The 19,210-nt window shown below is 49.3% G+C and overlaps 1 protein-coding gene across 5 annotated transcripts in view; it reads left to right on the top strand.

Annotated features, from left to right (window-relative positions):
* DOCK4 (dedicator of cytokinesis 4) overlaps positions 1-19,210 on the top strand; it is a 313,731-nt gene that overhangs the window by 168,151 nt on the left and 126,370 nt on the right. For all 5 annotated transcript variants that reach the window (XM_037155987.2, XM_037155989.2, XM_037155988.2 and 2 more), the window contains 4 exons: positions 1,053-1,204; positions 13,818-13,899; positions 15,016-15,076; positions 18,612-18,744. In XM_037155987.2, coding sequence (XP_037011882.2) covers positions 1,053-1,204; positions 13,818-13,899; positions 15,016-15,076; positions 18,612-18,744 — 428 coding nt within the window. The remainder of the gene's footprint in view (positions 1-1,052; positions 1,205-13,817; positions 13,900-15,015; positions 15,077-18,611; positions 18,745-19,210) is intronic.

The raw sequence follows: 19,210 nt of genomic DNA on the forward strand, positions 1-19,210 counted from the left end.
TTAGAAACATTTTCTTGCTCTGGTAATTGGGTATCGTTTCCCACTGCCTGCCTGAGAAAACTACCATAATTGTGCAATTTAGTGCACTTCAGAAGAACTTAAGAGAAATTGTGAAGTCAGAGCTGCATTGTTTAGCTACCACCATCAGGGAAATGATAGTCAGATCTATGGGAAGTTAGTCTGGCGGTTTTACAGATGACTAATAGTTTGTTCTCGCCCTGGGAGTGACTGGGGAGCAGTAGAATCCTTTGAACTTCAAGTTGGAATCTACTCAGTGCTTTGGTGCCCTTCTAATGTGAAATTAAAAAACCAAATTTTTAAAGCAAGATTCCTTGATGGTTTGCCAACTTGATAGTTTCTTATTTCAAAAGTTGGAAGAAAATTTGAAATTTAACATCTAACTAGATATCAAACCACAGGAAAAAAAATTACAGACAGTCTTCAGATTACAAAGGTTCAACTTAAGGTTTTTCGACTTCACAATCTGCACGTGGAAAAGCAATACATATTCAGTAGAAACCATACCAGAGATTTTGAATTTTGATCTTTTCCTGGGCTGACCATCGGTGGTACGATCATCTCTCATGACGCTGGGCAGCAGTGGGCACAGCGCCCGTCAGCCCGGCGATCACCAGGGTCAGCCACCGATGCCCTGCAGCGCGCTCTGTTGCCCGCGTTTTGTGGGTATTGTGTTTTCGCTTTTGCCTCCCATGGTGCCCACCTCTGTCCCCCGCTTCTGGGGAGAGGAAGAGGAAGGCAATGGCTCTTGAGGCAAAACTTGAAAGAACGGCCCAGCTGGAGGCCAATGTATTTGTTTGGAGCACGTGTGCAGTGGGTGGGGCTGAACTTGAGGTTCTGTAGGTTAGACTTGGCTGATGTGTTCTCGACATGGCATGCTTCCCGCTCATGATTGAGTATATTGGAGGTGACCCCATCAGAGGCTGAGGTGCACCTGCGTAGCAGGGTACATCACAGTCACACCACAGCTCATGAGTTGGTCTGGTCCCATTGTCTTCTCACTGACCACGTTTCTGTTGGGGGGTGTTGTGCAGATGGAGCACCGACATCGGAAGAAGGACACGCCGGCGCAGGCCAGCAGCCACCACCTGTTCGTGCAGATGAAGAGCCTCATGTGCTCCAACCTGGGCGAGGAGCTCGAGGTCATCTTCTCGCTCTTTGACAGCAAGGAGAACCGGCCCATCAGGTAACCGCACTTGGGGCTGTGGCTGGCTTGCTGGCCTGGCGGGCGCGGGCATGGGTCATCGGCAGGCTTCGGATGAGGGACCTGCACACCTGTCCTCCGTCGGCCGCAGTGCTCTCACCTGGGAGTCCTGTCTGAGCTTCCTGCCCCCAGAGGCCTCCCTGGGTGTGAGATGGGATGACGGGTGCTGAGGCACTCGCAAAAACTAGAGTGAGAGAAGTCTGAGCTTATTAAGAACTGACAGGAAGGGTCTGGAATGAGGAAGAGGCTACACCCAAGGGAGAGGGGTGCCATGCCCGCATCGAGGTCTCCCGGGAGGCATCAGGGCCCAGGCCGGAGCTCGCAGGTGGGGAGGGAGAGAGAAAAGTGTGCGTGTGCACAACTGAGGGATAGGATTGGGGTTGTTGGGGGTTTTTCACACAAAGAAATCAAAACACTTACATTCTGTGCTGCAGATGTCTCCTTCGGCTTGCATTTCAAGGGGGCTGTTGCGCTGTCTGGTGGGAGAACTCGTCTTATGCAGTGCACAGGCTGGCCGTGGTGGGTGCGTGTGTTTATTCTAATCTTCCCTGAGTGGGTGTATGTCAGTGAATTGGCGACAGACTGGGAGTTAGTCGGGCCAGTGGAAATAACACAGCTCACCGGCTGACCGATACTTTGCTTCCTGCTGTGTTCCAAAGCCTCATTAACTCCCATTACAAATTTGTTTCTGGACTAACCCAAGACTGCACTTCATTCTCCGCAGAAGATGTGTCTCCTGGGACCTGCGTGCGCCCGAGGCCACTGAGCTCTGTGCAGGGCCGCTGTGCACCCTGCCGTGGGCTCAAGATTTGATCTGAGATACTAGCAGCTGGGGCCTTCTGGGAAGGGCGTGTTCCTGGTGATCCGGCACAGGAGCCTTGTCCCGGCGACTTAATTAAATTCACTTTCTGCTGGTGCCTTATTCACAGACTTCTCTGGTGTTACATATTTTTCTACCAGCCTACAGCTGAACTCTCTATTTTGCTTAAAATGGTTTATTGGTATATAAATTTTATATTGTCTATAATCACCTTCTTTTGAGTATATCTTTCAATTCTGTTGCTAAGAGAATCATGACTAGTGCTATGTTATTGGTAAGGCACTGATCGTTTTTAACATGTACTCACACCGAACTGTGGGACGTGTCTCCCTTCCCCTCGCACAGGCTCCCTGTACCGTGTGTTCCTGCCTGGGCTGTGGAGGCAGAGGGCCTGGGTTCGGATCCTGCCTTGGCCATTCTGTAGCTGGGCCAGTTCATTTTCTCTTATGGCTGTTAACGTCTCTGCCAAATGAGGATAATAACAGCACTTTCCTCATGGGATTATTGGAGCATTAGTGAGATAATACCTATACGTCACAGTGTCATGGTGGATACAAGCTGAACGGGGAGTAGACCTCAGCTATCAGGGTGATGGCTTTTTAAACACCCAAGCAGGCACTAACCTTGAATGTAACCAGAAGTGGCATGTGGTGTTTGGTCTTGGATTCTTTAAGAAAGGTGTGCTCCCAGGAATCATCGTTGCTGTTTCGGGTGCCTGCTGGTACGGTTATGTAAGGCGGGGAGAGGCATACTGATGCAATGCCTTCAGGGAGGTGATTTGCTTTGTAATATTTCAGAGACAGAACAAAAGAGACTAAAAGCAAAGACAGAATAAATATAAAATTTACTGCTTTGGACTCCTGGGTTATGTATATGGGTTCTCGGTTTTACTTTTATGAATGGCTAATGAACTAGCTGCCTAACACTGATCAATGTTGCCCATAAAAATGCATGTGGGCAACAGAGCGATCAGGACAGGCATGTTTTAAATCTTTTAAAGAAGACCGGTTTATTAGCCCGGTGGCTGCTCACCCCAGAGATGGCCTGCATCCATTCCACCTGGGGTGACGCCACTGGGTCCCTGTGAACTGGCAGTTGTACTTTTGATAATGTATTGGGCAGAGCCGAAGGTGAATGTTTCCCTAATTGTCTAGGACATTCAGTATTACAAGTGCAAATATTATAATTTACCTTTGCAGCATAAGCTCTGACTCGCAGCAAAATAGGAAACTGGGAGATTATTAATAATCTGTGAGAGGAAATGCCTGATGTGCTTAAGCAAAGCCCTGCACCTCCAGAAGGACCACTGCCCCAGAGACCCTGAGTCAGTGCAGGTTCATCACCCCCAAAGGAGAAGCAGTTGTCCCCCTACGTGAAGGGTGTGTTCCCTCGTCCCGCTCCTGTCCTCACCCCCGCCCTCATGGCACAGATGTCCGCAGCGCGAGGCCTGGCCAGGGATGAGACGTGGACCCGGGGCACATGGGAGGAATTGCCTCTGAAACGGAGGAAGGGCCCTGGGGAAGGGAAACGAGGATGGCAGCGTGGGCGTAAATGTTAGCGTGGAGGAGAGGCTGGGTTGGAGGCTGGACCTTCTGTAAGTGACGTGGGGAGCCAGATCATCTGCTGTTGGAGGGAGATGAGACAGAGTTTGGTGTGAAAAGTGAGTTGCAGGGGCACTGGCCGTGGACTTTGAGTGAAATCGGGATAGGATATGTGGGTCCGGGACAAGTAATGGACTTGCTGAGTACTTTGGGGGCCCGCGGGCGAGAGGCCCGTGGAACTGGAGTGAGCCCAGCGCTGTAGATGCTTTTACTCAGGACGTGGGCATCAGAAGCAGGAGGTGGGTGGTGCTGGAGGCTGGAGGCTCACTGTTGGGAAAGTGAGCGGACAGGAACCTGGTGGAACAGTGAGGAAGTTCAAAGGCACGACGACCATGGCTTCCCCAGGTCTCAGTAGAGGCCAGCATTATCCAACGGCCTTTTCATTTTTAAAGGGACATTAAAGAACTCGTGTTTCTTGCTGGGACTTTTTTTTCCTAAGAGCTTACAGAAAGCAGCTGTCAGAGAGAAGAGTTATTCAGCCTGGGCTAGGAAAAGTGCTGATATTTCTGTGTATACACCTTCGTCCATAAGGCAGTGTGATTGTTTAATTCTCTGGGCACTGTGCTAGCATTTCCCATTTCGTATGTCACTGACAGCTTATAGTAGCTTTGTCACCCATGTTCAGCGTCCCTCCCAATTGCTTTCAATGTTGAAAGGGAGTTGGCACGGAGCTCTTTTTATAGTGTCACGTTGCACCACTGACTCAGAGTTGTAGCTGCTTCCAGCGAGGCCGGGCTGCCGGGAGAGCCTGGCTGGCCACTCCCAAGGGTGCTCACCTCCCGGAACAGACACCAACAGAGCCACTCGGGTGCTCGGAGATTCTCCACGGATCGCGGACGTACCGCCCATTCACGGGGCCCAGAGCGCTTCCTGCTCTGTCTGGCCGGGTAGGGGTTGCCATGGGTGTCTCTATGTCAGTGACCCCCAGTGACCTTCCCTCATGTCCTTTTGGGCTCCTTCTTCTCCATTAGATTCTGTCAGCAGGTGCCTGGAAGCTGAGACCGTGGTCACTTGGAAGTTAATTCCATTTCTCGGTTTATTCCCCCTTCGTCACACTTCTGTGTCACACAGCAGAAAAGCAGATAATTGCTTTAGAGATGTGGTGGTGTCGTTGATGGGAGAGATTTTAAGAAATGGCCCAGGAGGAAGGTCCAAATTAAAACAAAAACAAGCAAGAAATAACTTATTCATGGGGAGAGCACCCGGGGTGGAAGCGAATCCAGCCTTTTTCTCTGTCATTTTAAGAGCCACGCAGTTCCAATTATTTTTGAAATTGTAAATTACTGCCTTATTATGATAATAAGTGGCTGGAAATTTCTCGTGGCAGAAAACGAAAACTCCCAGAGTAAATGTATTCAGAACTGGCCTTATTTTTCCCTTTAGCTCCATGCATTTATTCAGGCCACTGGTCTCTTTTTTGCATTCATTCAGGCCACTGGTCTCTTTTTTACTTGAATAGTGAATAGTGCTGTGTTTTAGAAGGTGACCAGGAGGCTCTTTCACCTCCTTTTCTGCATCTCAGAAGATGACCAGATTGTTTTTTTTTTTTAAAGATTTTATTTATTTATCTTTAGAGGGGAAGGGAAGGAGAGAGGGAGAGAGACATCAATGTATGGTTGCCTTTTGTGTGTCCTCTGCTGGGAACTGGCCTGCAGGGAACCGGCCTGCAACCCAGGAATGTGCCCTGACTGGGAATCGAACCGCGATTGTCTGGTTCGCAGGCCCACACTCAATCCACTGAGCTACAGCAGCCAGGGCCAGATTGGTTTATTTTCCACCAAGATTCTGGTCACCCCTACCACCTCCTCTCCTGTGTGTGGGGCCTGGAGGGACAGATTCCCTACAGAATACATTGCAGTCACACATACCAACCACCTGCAAGGAGTTCTTCAGTGTTCAGTTTATGCAGGAAGATGAGTCCACATTGACACAGGTGTGGTTGGTGATATGTTAGTCCCTTTTCTGAAAATAAAGCTCGAACCTCTTCATCACCCTCGTGTCCCCCGCACCTTTCAGAGCAGAGCACTTGAGCCAGGGTGCGTGTAGGTGAGGTGAGGGGGTGCTCGGGGCCTGTCCTCATTGTGGAAACAAGGCACCGGGGAGCAAGTTACTGTCTTCTATCTCCTCTCATACTGCCACTCTGGTGGGGACGCGCTTCCTAATGAGCGAGAGACGCCGGGGGCCGAGCGCGCACCAGAATCGCTTACAGAGCCATTTCCTGTGGCCCACGTTCGTCCGGACTGCGCTCTCAGACCTGTCTCCACGGGAGCACCCTTCGCGGAAGCCGTCACGCTAAACAAAAAGTCGATGGAAGCGGGCAGATAAATATAGAGCATCTCCTCCCAGCCCTTTCCGTGTGGGGGTTTTGGCCCACAACTTAAACAGATCACATCTTCTTTTCATTTCCGCCGAACATCATTGATTTCTCACTCTCGCTGTTGAATCATTGATGTTCATTCATTCAGCAGACAATTACTGCTGCCCTCGGGGACTGGCCTCGACCTGGGCGTTGGGGAAAGAAACATTGAGGAATGAAACAGGGGAAAAATATCTGCCCTTCCAGGATTTACCTTTGCCTAGTTAAATCTTATTAAGCTTTAAGTCAAAAGATGTTTTTAGAGGTTAGATTTCCACACCATCTCTCCCTATGGTAACTGATAGGCTAGTCTCATTTCACAAACATATTTGCGGTGTGTGAAGCAACGCTTCCTAACCTTTCCGGGGCCCAGAGCTCCTTCCAACCCTATGAAAACTGTAGTTCTGTGCAAAAACAATGCTCCTATTCTTATACACATTCGTATTTGCACATCAGCTTAGGGACTTTGTGGCTTCCTGGTTACAAAAAGGATTTGACCTTGTATAAGTCCATGTGTCTTCCAGGTCATAAGTACTATTTAATAATTATTTAATTTTTATTTTTACAGTTTTGATGAAATAAACTTTCGGGAAGCTGTTGGAAGGGAAATTGGATTTTGACTGTCTTTTTGAAAAAACAGAACAATTTTTAGAGATAATAAATGCATGATTTATTACACTTACTGTTTTTGCAGGGCTTGAATCACTTTCGATCTTCATTATTTAGTCTGTTCTTATGTAAGGTTTCTCTGCCTTTGCAGACAGCTTCGTGCTTCAACCCAGAGTACTTGCAGTGACCCCCCTGTTTGCTTTACTTTGGCTGTTCCTCACCACAGACGCTGTCTGTAACAGAGGCGTGGTTAGGAAGGTCAGGACAATTGCCCTGGAGAGAGCAGAGTGATCCCTCCCTCACAGAAAGATGTCGCGTCTGCAATGATCAAATTACGGAAATTCTCACAAGAATGAGACTGTTTGCCCGGGAGCCCTGCTGCTTGTGTGCAGATCTGATTTCGTGTTGAGGGATCCTGTCAACATCGCCTACTTTTTGCTGCTTCTCTGAGAAACTCATTTTCCAGGAAGTTCTTAAATAAGTTCTTTGGAGAGAGATGCAAGCAAGTATTTCTATGAATTGTGTAGTTAAACGGCGTAGGTGTTTCTAAGGATTGTACTCAAATTCAGCATTGGGATTTCTAGGGTCCCGGTCTTTTCTGAACGTTGTTGTATTGTTTTTCTCAAATCAGCAGTCAGGTCAGGTCAGGTCAGGCATTCGGTTTGGGGTTAATGAGCGCAGATCATGCGAAGCAGCAGGTCATCTGTATGTCATTTATTTATAACTTCAGAAAGCACTGCATCCCTGTTTTCATTGAGCTTTTCCTTCCTCCAGAGAGTTCTGATCCAGGTAACTAGTCTCAGAAAAGAAAAAGAAGTGTTTTTAAATAATGCTAAGTAGTAAGAAGGAACCAGTGTGGTGTTGGCAATAGAGTTGCCTACAGCTTAAACAATTGTCTCTGGTTGTATCGTTGCATGAAAACTGAATGTTTTGCTATCCTGACAAAGCCATCCCTTGAGCTGGTTACTTAGTTGGTTACTCAGTGGGCATCTGGACTTGGATGGCCACATTTTATCAAGGACACTCAGTGTCTGTCTGTTCCTTAGGCAAACCAAACTGCTGGGGAACCCAGGTCTCCAGGGTCCTCCTCTTTCCTTTCCTCTGGAGTCCGAGGGGCTCCTGCCCCCACCGCTTTTGCTTCAGGGTTAAAACTATGAGGCACGTGAACAGCCTTATCAAGGAAGACTTGTGCTCGAGGGGTTGCTTTCACTGATGCCAAGGAAAGACTCTGCCACCTGCGTGTCACATGGTTGAGAGTAGATGGGGTGACATTAGACGAGGTGAAGGCTTTGGCCTGAAGATCTGAGGTTCTGGTTGCCTGTTTGCTGGTACACAGGACTGTCATAAAAGACAGCCAGCACTCTGACTTCTCAGACCTGGGCGTGGCGGCCAAACCAGCAGTCCTTAAACACACCTGGGCCTTTAAACATAGGATGGGGGTTCATCCTGACCCAGGAAGTTGGAACCTCCAGGGTTGGGCGCAGGCTTTGTGCAGCTGCCACGAGAGTGCTGGACAGCCCAGGCTGGGATCCCTCAGTGAGGATCCTGGAGGCCTGTTCTGTTTACCATGCAGCATTTCTCTCTCTGTGCCTCAGGGAGCCCACGCCCCAGGGCCAGCAGCCAGCTCAGGGTAGGCAGCTCACCCCCCCCCCCCCCCCAAGAGCATCTCTCCTGGGCCGGGGCTGCACCAGCTTCTGGAGGTGTTACGGCAACCATTTATCATGCTGCTTGAGTGGTCCCACTTTGTGTCATCCTTGGCCACGTGCTCCAGGAAAGCACGGTCCCTGTTCCGCACCGATTGTTGGAAGCACCCTGTACTGTCAGCCAGTCAGAAAGCATTTGATAGAATGCAGAAGCATTTAGATCCCCTGGTTTTATATCTACTGCCTTTTGGGTGGTGGCTGCAGAGCCATTCTTTCTCCTCCTCTCCCTGGTCCCTGTCCGTCTTCGGCCCCCATCTGCTCTGGGCTGCTGCGGTGTCTCCCTTTGCTCCCTGCTCAGGCTGGGTCAACGAGTACAGGTGAGCTGGACAGTGCAGTTACTTTTCCAGTGAGTTCAGCAGACTGCGCCCGTCTATGAACACACATTCGCTGTTGCTGGTTACTGGTGCTTTTGGAGACCATGAATTTATGTCAGTGAGTTAACTGTCCAGAGTGATTTTAGAAGCATTCCTTGTCGTTTTTTGTAGGCGGATCACACTCCTAACCTCTCACACTGCGTGTCTCAGCCCAGGACACTGCTACCCAGTCATCCATCTGGGGTGGAGCACACGTTGTGCAGCTCTCATATACGTTAAGTCATGAGGCAGTTTGTCTTCTTTCCACCTCGGTAGGGTGACCACCGAGAATTCATGTAGAGAAGTGCAAACACCCCTTTGTCCTTGACCTTCCTAATTGCTCTTTGGAGGCAATAGCTTCTACTGAGAACTCTCAGTGGGAGAGCCACGTGACCCCTCAGCAGGCTGGGGGGACCGTCCCACACCTGTCCCCAGGCCTCCAGGACCCTGGCTAGGACGGTTCCTGAGGTGGGGTGGCAGGGGGAGCTGGGAGCACCCTGTCCCACTGAGACGAGGGAGAGAGATCGTGAGGGTCCTCGGGTTCCCACCCTGCCTCCCACGTTGTTTACGTTGCTGGTTAGAACTTGTCCACTGAACTGGCTCCTGACACACTGTCCCCTGTGGGACGCCCTTGTCGGGACACCAGCATGACAGCACTGGGGCCGAGCACCAGGCTCCGGCAGGCTTGCGGCGTGGGTTTTTCCTTTTTTCTTTCAGTTTCATTAGTTTTAATTTTTTATTTTATTGAAAATATTTACACTAAAAACCCCTCGGTTCACATGAATGCTCAGTCTTGCTCGTCTGTTTTCTAAGTTCTCTGTTCTTTCCCAGACAGTGGAGCATTATGGGCAAGAGCTGAGACTCTGGGGTCCGACTCTGGGGTCCGACGCCGGATGCTAACGTCCTGGCTCCGACAGTGTCATGGCCAGCTTTTACCTAAAACCTCCAGGCCGCCACTTCCTCCCCTGTAACGTGGGGAGGATGTGGTTCCTGCTGCCTGGGGTGCTTGTGAGAATGTAAGGAGAAGATCTGTGCACAGTGTGTGTCCCAGTGCCTGGCACAGGGCATGTATTTACATGGACTGTTTTTCCCCAGGGACAATGCTGGGTATGCTTATTATTTACATTCTTCTGTCATCATGTGGGTTTCCTCCCATCTTTGTTAAAAGGAGATAGGTCATAAATGATCATTGTAATCTGCTAGTCTTTGTTTCTAAGTAAATAATCTGCCATCGCTGATTTACAACGTAAGGATTTATAATGGAATTATACAGAATGCAGGTGGACACTAAATTTCTCCGGCTGGGAAGTCTCCAGTGGGGGAAGCTGGCATTATGTTGGGAAGTCAGATGATTTTCCTCTGCTGGGAATAATATCAACTCTCATTTCTCAGTGTTTCTAGAAGTGTTCCGTTTGCTTACTCATTTGTCGACATTGAAGGAGGCCCCGTTCTCACTGGGAAGCAATTATGGCGTGGGAGATTTCGCTGTTGCTGCGTGCTTACTCTAATAAAGATACAAAATGTGCGGGGAGCCAGGTTCCTCGGCACCATCTGGGATCTCGAGGTGCCGTGAAGTTAATGGGGTGACTCCCGTGTCTGGGGAGAGACTACTGCCTGAATTGTCTCTTTGGAGAAATTCGTACATTTCTCTCACGTAAAGTGAAGGACATTATGGGCCAGATTGGGGAAGTTGGGAGGGAGTTGAAGCTTACCGACGGTTTGCGATTTGTTCTGTTTTGTCCTGAGGATTGTGTTTGTCCAGTCTCGTCAAACACTAAGGAAGGCCCAGGTCACAGCTAGCAGCTGTGGGTGGGGGGTGGAGACCCAGTCCTGGGCCTGGGCTCCGGGGCGCACAGGGAAATAGGGAAACACACACAGACCTTTTCAGGTGGGGTGAGAAAGTGCCACTGATATAATAATGGATGTGTGCGCCCATTATGAGAGGGCACTTTCGGAAGTCACAGAAACTGGTTGTGTTTTTCGAGGCCACCCTTTTGACTTACAGTTGAGAGCCACATGTGCCTTTATGTGTGGCCACAGATGTTTGAGAGAATTTTAGATGTGTCAGAATAAACTATTGTTGACTTGTTCAGTTTTTCCCCAGCCTTGAAGGCATACAGTCTTGTGTGTGTGTGTGTGGGGGGGGGGTGGGGTGGAGGGAAGGAAGTGTGTTATCCAAAGATTCCATGGCTATAGGTTTGTATTTTTTTCTCTTAACCATTTGTTGATTAAGTGGTTGCTACATCACTGAATTAAGAAGAGAAATTGATTAAATTTGCATGACAACTTGCCACCAAATAAATTAAAAGAATTTTTAAAAATTGGTCACAAGGTTTTAAAAATATTACACATGCCTCCTTTCTGCTTAATAGCTGTCTCCAGCCTATTTAATGCCCCTAAAGGCATTCTTCAGCTGAGGGCTGTGTCGTTGGCTCTGTACATGCTGACATCCTTGCTGAAGCAGAGTATGATGTAGGATAATACTTGCCTAATCAGGATTCTGTCTAGACTGGTGGGATGAAAATAGGGACAGCGCCACAGGGATTTCTTCCCGAAGCAGAACACGTAAGGAAGCATTGTTCTACCAGAATATGGATGAGATTTGCAGATACGGAATAGTATTCTATCTCACCGTTAGCATTCAGGTGCTAATGCCTAGACTGGCTTGTGGACTGTTGTGTATTAGCCTCGCTGTTGTCTGTCATTTCAGACTGTCCTGTCAGGGGATGACACAAATCTGGACTCCAGTGTGTCAGTGAGTGGGCTTAAGAGGAATGTCTCAAAAAGCATAGAGCATGCTGTCCAAGATTTAGGAGGGGGGAAAAGGGTGACTTGTGTTTGGAGCTAAATTAGCATCAATAAACATTGTCTAACTAGTAGGTGACTGGTGACTAAGAAGCAAAACCAAGTGTCACGCTCAGGAGCGCTGACTAGCTGAAGCCAAGTTCTTAAATATTTGGGGAGTTCTTCGTTGTGTAGTAAAATAATTTACTTCCCAAGTCATTTTTGTTGAAGAAACTATCAAGGAACAATGTTAAACCATGGACTGCTGTGAAACTTGCTAAATCAAAATTCCTTCCCTTTTCATTCTCCCACAGAGGGGTACCTCTCTCTAACTCTGCAGTTGCCTGGGGCAGGGAGGTCCTGGGCTGATGAGGGACTGCCCCCTTGTCTCAGTGTTCTGGAAATAGTTGCTCAATATTTCTACAGAACAGGGAAAGAATTTACCTTAGAGCATGCAAATGAAGTGGAAGGTTTTGGATTAATATACGGGAGAGAATTCCCTACTTAGCCGTGCGCCAGCTCTGTGATCTAGGGCGAGATTGTTCACCATTTCTCAGTTTTCCCATCTATAAAGTGGGTGCAGTGTACCAGCTGTACAAGGGCGTAGTGAGGACCAAATGGCTCAGTCCAAGTAAAGTCCTTAGCAGAGTGCCCACCCATTGATGACTTCCCCCCAAATTCGTATTACCAAATAATAAGATTTTTGAAGCACAAGTCATTTATCCCAAGATGAATGCGTGCATGTTTCCTTTTAGCGTAGCTTAACTTTGAAATGACAGGGAATTTTCTTTCCCTGCGGACAGCACGCCAGCCCTGTTCCTGGAGTCACAGTGAATGACAGTTGGGTGACGTTAATTTAGCTCCTCATCTTCAGTTGTGTCTGTCACTTCTAACCTCCGCTATGGAATCACACCGTATGGGAACCTTAGATTCCTTTGAGAGTGCTTGCAGCGATTTATATTCTTTTCATGTAAACCTCATCGGCCCCTGCTCTGCGGAGAAAAACGTAGGTAATAGGTGTGGAAATGAGCTGGTTGCCCTTTCTCATGGACGAGGTCAGAAATCAGGCATAGCGTAAGAGAAGGATGGGGTAAGCCAAGGCGTCGAATGTAAATCTATCTAGATTTAGATTGAAAAAGAGAGTAAAAGTGTTCGAAACGGCATTTAGTTCAAATCCATATGTTTCCGTGGATCCATTTCTCCCAGTGGTGACAGGGACATTATTTGAGGCAAAGATCGAGTGGTGAGTAAGCACAGGTAGACACTTGGTCCTCCTGGACCTCTCACTGGTGCCCTCTCCCCCCGTCCCTGCTTGTCACCTGGGCTGACGCAGTGCTGACCGAGCCGGGACACCTGCGAACTCTGCGTTCGGAGTGTGGGCTGCGTGCTTTTGCCTGAGGCAGCGGGACATTTGATTTGATCGTAAACACCAGGACGCTGAAGTGGAGAAGTTCCCGGTAGCTGGTAGATTAATTTTTCTTGGGTTGCTATTTTCTTTTCTGAACATAAATAAATAGTTGAACACATTACGCTGGAGCGAAACGGTATCCTCAAGGTTTTCTTGACTTGAATTGATGTCTGAGCATTTTGTGTTGGCACTAAATCTGGGTGGTGCAGTGTTTTGAAATGCAAGTTCCATGGGGAGTTTGAGATTTCCTGTTCTTTTGTGGAACAAAGAAAATTTAAGTTTCATCTCTTGGGTCTTCTTCCCGTGTTTTGGATTGTAGACTTATGAGAGCATAAAACACCAAGCCTTCCAGGGGACGGATGGCACTCAGAGCAATGTTCATGGGTGATGTTAATGCAATAATGTGACCCAGACGTGGAAAAAAATCCTAGATGGAAAGACACAAAACATGTTGGGCCATGTTTTCTCTTTTAGTGCCTTTGTTTCTATTTGTCAAATAATAGTGCTATCACTGATGTGGAAACCTGTCCTTTTTCAGAGTTAATTTAAAATTTTATTAAGTGTATTTAGGTGGCATTGGTTAATAAAATCACATAGGTTTCAAGTGTACAATTCCATAATATTAAAAGTTAATAAATATTTAAATCAATAATTAAATATTTAATTTAATAATTAAATAAGTAGGTTTAATAATTTAATAATTAATCAAAATATTAATTTTTTTGCCTATATATTCACATTTTCTGCCTCTGCCAGTTACCGCTTCGCTGGTTTTATCAGACGTGAAGCAAAGACGGTCTCAGCCGCGCTTCCGTTTTCCAGAAGCACTTTCAATGTCCAATGAGTAGCCTAAATAAGTTTGGAGATTACTGGACCTGGGGTGAAGAGCACCTAGAGGAGCTCTAAGTCCTGAACCATGAAGCTGTTTTCAAGATGTGAAACTTTTCTTTTTCCTTTTCAGCGAGAGGTTCTTCTTGAGGCTGAATAGGAACGGGCTCCCCAAAGCACCAGACAAACCGGAGCGCCACTGCTCTCTCTTTGTGGTAAGTGGGCGCTCGCGCCCCCTGCAGGAGGTGGAGTCTGCCCAGTGCCCTCCGTCTTATTTAGGAGAAGCGAATGGCTGAGAGCCATCAGAGGCACTCCCATAAACTCTGTCAGTGACACGCCAGTTACAGGAGTACCCGGGATTCTGACACGGGTACCCACAATCACAGCCGTGTGTGCGCTGGAGGTGACCAGCTCAGCGTGGCATTTGGCATTTAGCAGCTACTTAACAGGTTTGGAGAATGAGGGGCATGAGAACAGGGTTTCCCTTTCACTGTTATTTGACATCAGTAAACTGCAGTGAAGTCCCATACGGTACCCAGAGGACAGGACTTGAACCATACGCCTCTGCTACAAAAGTACCACTGCAAATGTCTATGTTTATGGTTGTTTTTTTTTTAGCAAACACCTACATTTTATTTAGAAATGTAATATGACAACCTTATAGAAAGTTTGATAAGTCTTCAAAAAGTCAGCAGTCACGTTATGAAACACAACCCTCATTTTCTTGATGATGGCCTCCAAAATGTGTTTCAAGTGTCTCTGTTTACAGGCAATAGTAGTCTTTTGGGGAAGTCACTGTTTGTGTAGTTTGTCATTCCTGTCCCCCAGCCTCCAGCCCTGGGGCCGCCACCAGCTGCTGCTCCGTCTCTGTAGCCCTGTTTCCGGTTCCTTTTGTTTAGCAGTGTGTTTTCTTCCTTTAGTTCCACACGTTAGTGAGATCACACTGTAATGGTTTCCTCTGACTCAGTTTCCTCCGCAGGATCCACTGTAGGTCCATCCGTGGTGCCACGGGTGGCGGCAGTGACATGCAGCGCTTTCCTCTCGCCCCGTTGTGTGGGTGCCCGCACTGTCCCCGGGCAGTCACTCCTCTGCTGGTGCGCGTCCAGGCGGGCCCCCCGTCTCGGCTTTGACTAGTTATTCTGCAGTGGACAGAGGGGTGTGTGTGTCTCTTTAAAGTAGTGTCTTTGTTTTCTTCGGATAAATACCCAGATGTGGAGTTGCTGGATCACAGGGAAGCTCTGTTTCGTCTGTTATTTGCAAAAATAATATGCTGTGCCCTTTAAGCTTCCACATGAATGACGAGTTTGCCAATAACTGACTCTCTGCGGCAGGATTTGGGGAGCAGCGAGCTGCGGAGGGACATCTACATCACGGTGCACATCATTCGAATCGGTAGGTGGCACACCAGGCACTGTGCTGGGAGCCCCTGGGGTGGGGGTGTCCTGTGTCATGTGATCTGTGTGTTGTCTGAATCAGAAAGAGATCAAAGCCAGAGCAGGACCCGAGAATCACGGAGTTTGGACATTGTTCCCTGCCCCCCTGGGCGCCCGGGCAGCCCCCACTCGCCCAGCTCACAGAGACACCTTTCTCCCCGTCAGCGTCCTCCCCTGGCTCGTAGTGTCTCTTCTTGTTCTGTCCGGCTCCCTGACCACATTCGATTCAGAAATTTAGTGCTGGTCTTTGCAAGCTCTAATTTCTGTTCACAGCACGGATCAGATTTTCCGGGGCTGGGTTTCCTGCAGGGCTACGAGCACAAGACTAGCTGGCGTGTCGCAGACATAGGCGCTGTGGCCCCCGCTCTGTCCACACTTGAGTCCGCCATTCGAACACCTGCAGAATGAGACAGGCGCACCTTGCAGAAAGCACTCTGGGTGTTCGGTCGTTTTCACACATCGAGTGCCCCTTGCCAGCAGGCATTTCATGGCGGAGGAACTGGGTAAAGCGAGGGGTGGTGGAGCCGACACAGGTTTTCCGTGAAACTCAGCAGCCGATGCTGAGACCGCCGGCTCCCACGGGCCACCCTCGGGGCCACACTGCTGGCCTGGGAACATCCCCAGGAGAGGAGCACCTCGCCGGACATCGCACCCTGATCTTTCGTTTTCATCATCTTGTGCTTTGTGCTCCGCACGGTGTGTGGAGACTCATGTAGCTATACCAACACTGCTTGTCGCTAGATTTTCTCATTCTGAAAACCCATTTTTCATTTTATGCTCTTTTCATATTTGAGGGGCAGTAGAAATTTTAAAAAGTAAACCTTTTATTTTTTTTTAATGTTCTCCTTCTGAATGAGGGTGGGGGAACACAACTGGGAGGGAGCCCCTCCCAACACTGGGGGGGGTGTGGTGAGAGGAGCCAGCTGCTGTATGTCAGAGACAAGGCTGCTCTCTGGGCCTCGGGCGGTTTGTTCATGCCTAGTGTGGGTGTGGGTGCCTCTACGTGAACACTGCTAAAGCTCAAACATCACTTTCTCCAGCACTGAGAGAAGAGTAAGCCACTTTTGCTTTCAGGACTTTTAAAAAGTGTCTGCATGTTTCTGTGGAGAAAAAACACTGAGAAATGAGGTGGCCTGCCAGCCCATGGCCCAGGCGGGCCTGTCCTTCACTCACAGGGTTGTTGCCAAGGAAACCACTTCAGTGGCATTGCCTGGCACAGGGTGCCTTTCAGATCCATGGTGCTTGATCAGTGATGACATTTTTCACTGAGGTTTTGTGATCATTAGGCTGTCAGAATGGGTGTCAAATAAGAAATTACTGCCCCCCCACCCCAGCTGTGGTGAGGTGAACGCTTCCCTGAGTTGACTGCAGACTCTGGAGTGAGTTGCCGCAGTAAAATTAAGATGTGGAGGAGTCTTGTCTCTCAGGAGCCAACGCTTGCTTTTTCTAGAACATTCTTTGTAGCTGCTTTAGCAGGAAAAGGGCATGCTGACCCTCACTGGCTACCGAGACCAGGACAGTAGCACCTGCCTTGGAATTTAAACCAGGACTTTGGGTTGGAAAAGAGGGAGGGAAAGAAGAGAAGGAAATTGTTGCTGATTTTCCTTCCCTGCCCTCTTTCCAGCTCCCTGCATCCCTCTGTGGCTTTGGCTGGTTGCTAAATGGTTACACCTGCTTTGCTCCTGCCTTGCTCCTGCCTTCCTTTCTGCTTCGACAATGTCACTAGAAATCTGTCCAGAGCTGGGAACCGTTATTCATCCCACAGTTGGGAACGCCAGGGTGGTTGTTTCAGGACGGGAATGGGACCACAGGTTTGGTACCTGGAGCTGTGGCACTCACAGAGCCAGGAAAGAAGAGTTAAAATCGACGGTGTGTGGACCAGAGAGGGTGGAGGAGGCTCGGGGTCAGTGACAGTCAGGGACACTGCACCGAGCACCTTTTGGGCTTGCCCTGAGGGAACGCTTCCTTCCCGTCTCCCTCACTTTGAGGTTCTCCTCCAGCCCCGCAGGTTTTCTTTGTCCATATCTCTAGCCAAAGGGAGTGGGAGATGAGACTGATGGGCGTGTGACCCAGAGACCCCTGGGACTAGAACCGGAAGAGCCCTGGGGACTCTGGGGAGTTTGGGGTTCTGCCTAATAAACTTCTTGGATGATGTTACCTAACTTTGAAATACTCCACCCAGAAAGCTCCTAATCACTTTGTCAGCTTGCATTTGCACAGAAATGATTAAGTAAGAAAAAATACTTTTAAAATGATACTGATTAAGACTGGAGTGTACATTTCACCCTGGTACAGTCTGTAACCATATTTCATACAGAGATAAACTAGACTTTTTTTCTATTTGGGTGACCCATGTTTTAAATGTGTTAAAATCAGTTCTGTAAGTAAATAGTATGATTTGTTGATGAGAAAATCCCAAGATGACTTTGTAAAGTATTGGATTTGCAGATGAAATTTATATGAAACCGTGGGTTGAAATTCTGTTCCATATGACAGCATCAGGCCATGGAAACATGGTATTTAAATGTTAACATTTTGTACAACTAAGAAGCAGCTGACTTATTTGGACCGTGTTTCCATTTTGATTCCAACTGAGAGAATGAAAGGTTAGGGGCTGCTGTTTGTGGGCGTTTCCACAAAGGTGACAGTTGGAGGGGCAGTTTTCTTGTATCACCCTCGAATCCAAGCCAGATTGGACTAGGCCGGCCCCTCTCCCCCTCCACCGCGGGTTTGGGAGGAGCCAGAGCTGGGGGGCGGGGCAGGGGCGGGACTTCTCATAGAGGGAAACGACTGGCGCTTTGATCCGTGCCAAGAATTCGGAAACCGATGGGCAGATTGTTAAAAAAATGATTCTCCCCTCATATTAACTTGCTGTAGTTCAGCTCCAGTGGACTTTCTGCTTTGGGTCTCAAAATAGTCCACCGGTAATTCAATACAGTAATGTGTGAGGGCAGCATCTCCCCGATGCACTGGAAGGCCTGATACTGTTCCCACCGGTGCAAACCGTCCGAGTGAACCCCGAACCCCGGCCGCAGAGTCCCGCCACCGGCCCAGTCGGGTCACCCTCAGCCCCGCCCCCTCAGGAGAGGCCCCCTCATTCCAGCACGCAGCCGCCCTGCTGCGCCTCCAGGGTTTCTCAAGCTGCTTCCTTCCAAAGGGGAAATCTTTGAACTAGCTTTTTAAATACGGACACTTTTTAAAATAGAAACACTGTCCTGAGCCTCCTGGGGCGCCTTCCTGACTCTTCAGGAGGCCCCCCCAAACGTGGGTCCGGCTCAGCCCTCACGTTTCCTGGATGGCAGCGCAGGCCCAGAGGTTCAGCTGCGAGCCCGAGGCCAGGCGGCTGGGTCTCAGCAGACCAGAGCCCGGATCTGCCAGGGAGCCCGCCCGGACCCTGCGCCCTCTCCGTCACCAGCGAATTTCCTGGGGGGCTCTGGTAGCTGCTGTGTGTGTCTGGGGAAGAGGCTCTAATCGAACGGCTTTGTAACGGACAGGTCGAATGGGGGCCGGAGAAAAGAAGAACGCCTGCAGCGTGCAGTACAGGCGGCCCTTCGGCTGTGCGGTTCTCAGCATCGCCGACCTGTTGACAGGAGAGACGAAGGACGACCTCATCCTCAAAGTGTACATGTAAGAGGCGCGCTCACGGCACGGCGGGGCGGGCGCGGGGACACGTGGGCGCCGCTTGGCCCATGGCACTTCATGGGGGTTGTGGGCGAGCGAGGGGTGGGTCGGCTTTCTGCCTCACCCCTCAGACTCCTAAATCTGCAGTTTCGCGGGAGGCGTGTGCACAGCCCTGTCTGCCCCTCGGAGGGATTTCAGAATCGAGAATGCAGGAGAAGGACAGGATCGTGGATGGGCACGGCATCTCCTGTGAATTTAAAATCCAACTCGTTTGCACCTTCAGAGCCTTCGTCTGTTCTTCGGGAACTCTAGCGGTGGTTTTTAGAGAAATCTGCCAGTGCTGGGACAGGAAGCCTGGGCGAGGCAGCAGTTGATCGCCTCACGGTTCTGGAGGCCGGGAGTCCCAGGTCCACCTCGGCTCCTTGTCCAAGGGGCGGCCTGCCCCATGCTTCCCTCTCCGCGCCTGGGGACT

The sequence above is a fragment of the Artibeus jamaicensis genome, unplaced genomic scaffold, assembly GCF_021234435.1.
Source record: "Artibeus jamaicensis isolate MK-2021 breed Jamaican fruit bat unplaced genomic scaffold, CSHL_Jam_final contig_1016, whole genome shotgun sequence".
Lineage (NCBI taxonomy): Eukaryota > Metazoa > Chordata > Mammalia > Chiroptera > Phyllostomidae > Artibeus > Artibeus jamaicensis.